A 4231-nucleotide genomic window follows, 5' to 3' on the forward strand; every position below is an offset into this window, starting at 1 on the left:
GGCACTCAACGAGTCATCATGGCCGCTGGCAGCAGGCATGGGTGTAGTGTGACGTCCCATGGGTAAATCAAAAATGTGATGAACTGCATCACGATTGATTCTAAGAACCCTGCCATTCCCAAAGTCCATTATCATGGTGGCAGGGTCAATCACTCCCATCAGATAGCACATAAGAATGCGCGACACATTTTTATTTACTATCAGTTCAAAGACAACATCAAATCCAGCATCCCGAACACGACTACAGTGTGCCTCTTTCAACAAGGCAGCAGCCTTGCAAACAGTGGGAAGCGACAAACGTACGGTCTTGTTAAATCGAGAATCATCTCCCTCAGCATCATCTTCAGCTGCATTTCTCTTACTAGACTTCTTCCTCTGTGTAAAGGGAAATGCAATCCACATTAGAAGACTAGCCATAAAAAAAGAGACAGAGAAAACACAAATAGAATAACAATGAAGGAAACAAATGCAGTCCACTTCAACAAACCTTTGGAACAACATCCACCTCCTCGCCAGAGCCACCACAAACATCTTCATCGACATCATCACGGGCACGCTTGGGTAGACTCTTAGATGAACCACAGTCTTTGCGTCTACCACTATGAACATCCCTCACAAAATCAGCAAGCACAAAGTCGTCATCATCAGAGTTGGGACCTTCAGTGACATGTAGTCGCTTGCACTGAGGATCATCCTTTCCACCAGCTTCAGAAGTTCTCTTGCCAAGATTCTTGTTCATGCCAGCAACACGTGGACTCCGCCGAGGTGTACCACCTTCCTCAGCAACAGTACTCAGCCTCTTCTTCTGCAAAGAAGGCTTCTTCACCTTGGCAAATTTGGCACCCTTGGCACCATCTGCAGCTCTCCTCTGCTTCTCCTTCTCCGCAAACTATTTTGAGTCACTTTCAAACCTCAACTTCTTCTTGCTTTGCTTCAACTCATATTCATGAAGCTGTTCCGAGACCATCCAATCCTGTGTAACTTCCTCTGTACCATCAACAGACTGCGACTGTGTCTCGGACAAAACGGGACGTCTCTGGTTAAAGCTCACACCAACATTACCCTCTGCAAAATAATGGTCAAGCAATTGAGTAACCTCCTCAAACCCAGGCGCCCCATCATGGAAAACAGACACTGCATCAAAATGAAGTTTGACTATGGTCGTTAAAAAGTGCGCAAACAGAACAAATGAAGTACACTTAGACATATAAAATGCAGTGCTCCAACCATAACCTAATAATAAAAATTAATGCATTGCACAAAAAACTTGAATAAAACAACAATGCAGTTCACACATACATATAGTGGAGTTCACATATACAAAATAAATACAGTGATGCATACACTAACTTCATGTTTCTTCCCAACAAAATGCCGGACTAGATACAGCAAAGGCAACACCAATTGCTACAACGTCAAAGTAACCAGCATACACAAAATAAACAAATCAATCACATACCAGAAGGAGGGGCCACACTTATGGGAGAAGTTTCAATCGGCGAATTCAATTGATGTCCTCCCTCCACACCATGATCCTTACCACCAGGACAATGAGAGCCAATTGGTGTATCATTATGAGAACCACAATCACCTACTTGATTCAAAAAGAACCAGAAACAGAAATTACAAAACATCACTTGACAAAAATGCAAACGAACGCTGACACCTAACAGAGCATAAACCAATATGCAGGATGATTTAGGAAACTAGATAAACATCAAACAGAAATAAACAAAAGCCTAAAATAAGCACTCCACATACCCTGAACTCCTCCCACTCTGCTCGGCGAAGACATGGCGTTTGCCTGGAGCACAACGACGAAGTGACAGATATAAGCAACAAAATCGGCGAAAATCTCACGAAACCCTAGATCCACCTTGCTACACACGAGTATCCACTCCAAAATCGAGATAAAATCGGCTGCCTACGGATAAATTACACAAGCAAAAACAGCAACAGCAACTACGAGAATAAAAAACAAGACGAGGGACGATCAAGACCGAGAACAAGCGGAACGTACGACAAAAAAGGTGTGGCGCCGGCGCCGGCGGCGATGGCGGAGAGGGGGGAGGGTGCCGTGACGGGAACGGACACGAAAGGGCTGCGGGAGCGCAGCGGCAAGGGCTCGCGGAGCGGACGACGACGCGCAATGCAGGATTAAGAACCTCTTGAGGGCGGTGGTTCCTCGAGAGACGGCGGTTGCTGCGGGCAACGGCGGTTTTGCTCGAGGGTGGAACTGCAAGAGAGGAGAGGGGATTGTTCTCGGTCTCTCTCCCTGTCAGCGGTGGGATCGCCTGGAACGGACATGTAGGAGGCCCGCGTGTGGCAAAAAGCTACATAAAATGGGCCGACCCAAAAACGGCCCGGCTAAAATAAGAAAGACCACATCAAAACGCACATGATGCAGTTCTCTATGAAGAACAATGAAGTTCAATCGGTAAAAAAATGCAGTTCGTAAAAAAAGTTAAAATCAAAAACAACACGCATGTTATAAAACGCATCCGAAAAGAAAAAGTCTACATTCAAATAAGTGCCACACAAAAAAATGGGGGCCCCCCAACCCCCCTACCCCTCCCGTACCAGGGACTGCAGTAAGTACAGGCAAAAAAGCAGATGCAGTACGCAGCACTAGAAAAATGCAGTGCATTTCGTTACACGAAGCAGTATGGTTTAGCAATCCAGTTCTGGATTACCTACATGAATAAATACACGGTATAGAACACAGCGAAAAACTTGTAAAATTGCGGAATACATTATACTTTATTGCACACGAAGTACACGATGAAGTACGCACCTGTAGACAACATGCAGTTCTCCATTGCACACGATGCAGTGCGGTACTCTAACCAATGCAGTTTCATTATCACGCAGGATACATATAAACGTGACAAAATGCCCGTTCACACAGATAGTGGTGTTTAAAAAATTTACTGATCAAAAATAAAAAAAACACGTTAAAAACACCATGTTCGCATACAACCACCCAATCAGAGCGGTTCCATCGCCACAAGCCCACGATCACAGACGCAACACCAACCCACGATCTGCACAAACCGCATCGTCACCGAGATCATGCAGTTCATCCGATGCGGCCATCCCACACCGCGCCCTCCCCTTAAATTCAGACCCCTGCCATAGGCCTTCTCATTCAGAACAACAAGTATCCATTGCGCTGCCACCAAATCGCTCCATCACATCCATCTCCACGCAAAACACCAAGCCCTACTACCGGCGATGGCGTTCGCCGACGAGTACAAGGATGTGGAGGCCCACGGCAAGACCAAGTTGCACGTCATCCACACCAACGACAAGAAGCAGATGGCGATCACCCTCACGCAGTACGAGCGCCACCTCAGCCTCCAGCGCCACAAGATCGTCGGCATTGATCTCGAGTACAACAACGAGCCTGAAGCGACGCAGAAACCCGCCCTCTGCCAACTCTCCATCGGCAAGAAACACCCGGTGCTGCTCTTCCAACTGAGTGCCGCTGAAAGGTGCACCATCTTTGACAACTTCCTCGCCGACCCCAGGTACACCTTTGCAGGCTTCTCCATCGACGGCGACAAAACCAGGCTAGAGCGCGTCAATCTGGAGGTCACCAACTTCGTCGACATCCAGAAGGAGTGGAGGGTGCCCGAGGCAACCAAGGAGTTGGACTCCCTTGGAGACGTCTTCGGCATGCTTATCGACGACTACTACAACAACATGAAGAAGAAGAACAATGACGACGAGCACAAGCGCTGGGCCACCCTGCCTCTGTCTATGAGGCACATCGAGTACGCGGCAAAGGACGCCTACGCAGCGTACGAGATATGGAACCGCATCACCCTCACCCAGGACGGGCTTCGCCGTGCAAAGCTGGAGAAGGAGGAGCCCCCCAAGAAACGCGCCAGGAGCAGTTGGGGATGGGGAGACACTAACTGGTGAAGAAGAAGATGGTGCCGGCCAAAGAGCCAACAATGCCAGCGTCGTTTTAGAATTATCATCAAATTTGCTTTATGTTGTTTGCTTATTTATCATTAGTTTGCTTGTGATCATTTGCTTTTGCTGAACTTAGTTTGCTTGCCATGAAGAATCGCTTGTAATGATGTGAACTTTGATTATGTAAGATTGCTTTCTGTTGAAATTAGTTCGCTGATGATGAACTTGTCGTACAGAGTGCCTGTGATAATTTGTTTTCTGTTGTTTGCTCATGTATCATTAGATTCGAGCAGTGTGCAAATAGGACGCA

The 4231-nt window shown here is 47.1% G+C and overlaps 1 protein-coding gene across 1 annotated transcript; it reads left to right on the forward strand.

Annotated features, from left to right (window-relative positions):
* Window positions 1–3234: 3234 nt before the first annotated feature.
* Window positions 3235–3927, forward strand: LOC141027881 (uncharacterized). The gene has a single exon (XM_073505449.1). It carries the CDS (start codon window positions 3235–3237, stop codon window positions 3925–3927), a length of 693 nt encoding a protein of 230 aa, XP_073361550.1.
* Window positions 3928–4231: the final 304 nt, after the last annotated feature.

The sequence above is a fragment of the Aegilops tauschii genome, chromosome 1 (genome assembly GCF_002575655.3).
Source record: "Aegilops tauschii subsp. strangulata cultivar AL8/78 chromosome 1, Aet v6.0, whole genome shotgun sequence".
NCBI lineage: Eukaryota > Viridiplantae > Streptophyta > Magnoliopsida > Poales > Poaceae > Aegilops > Aegilops tauschii.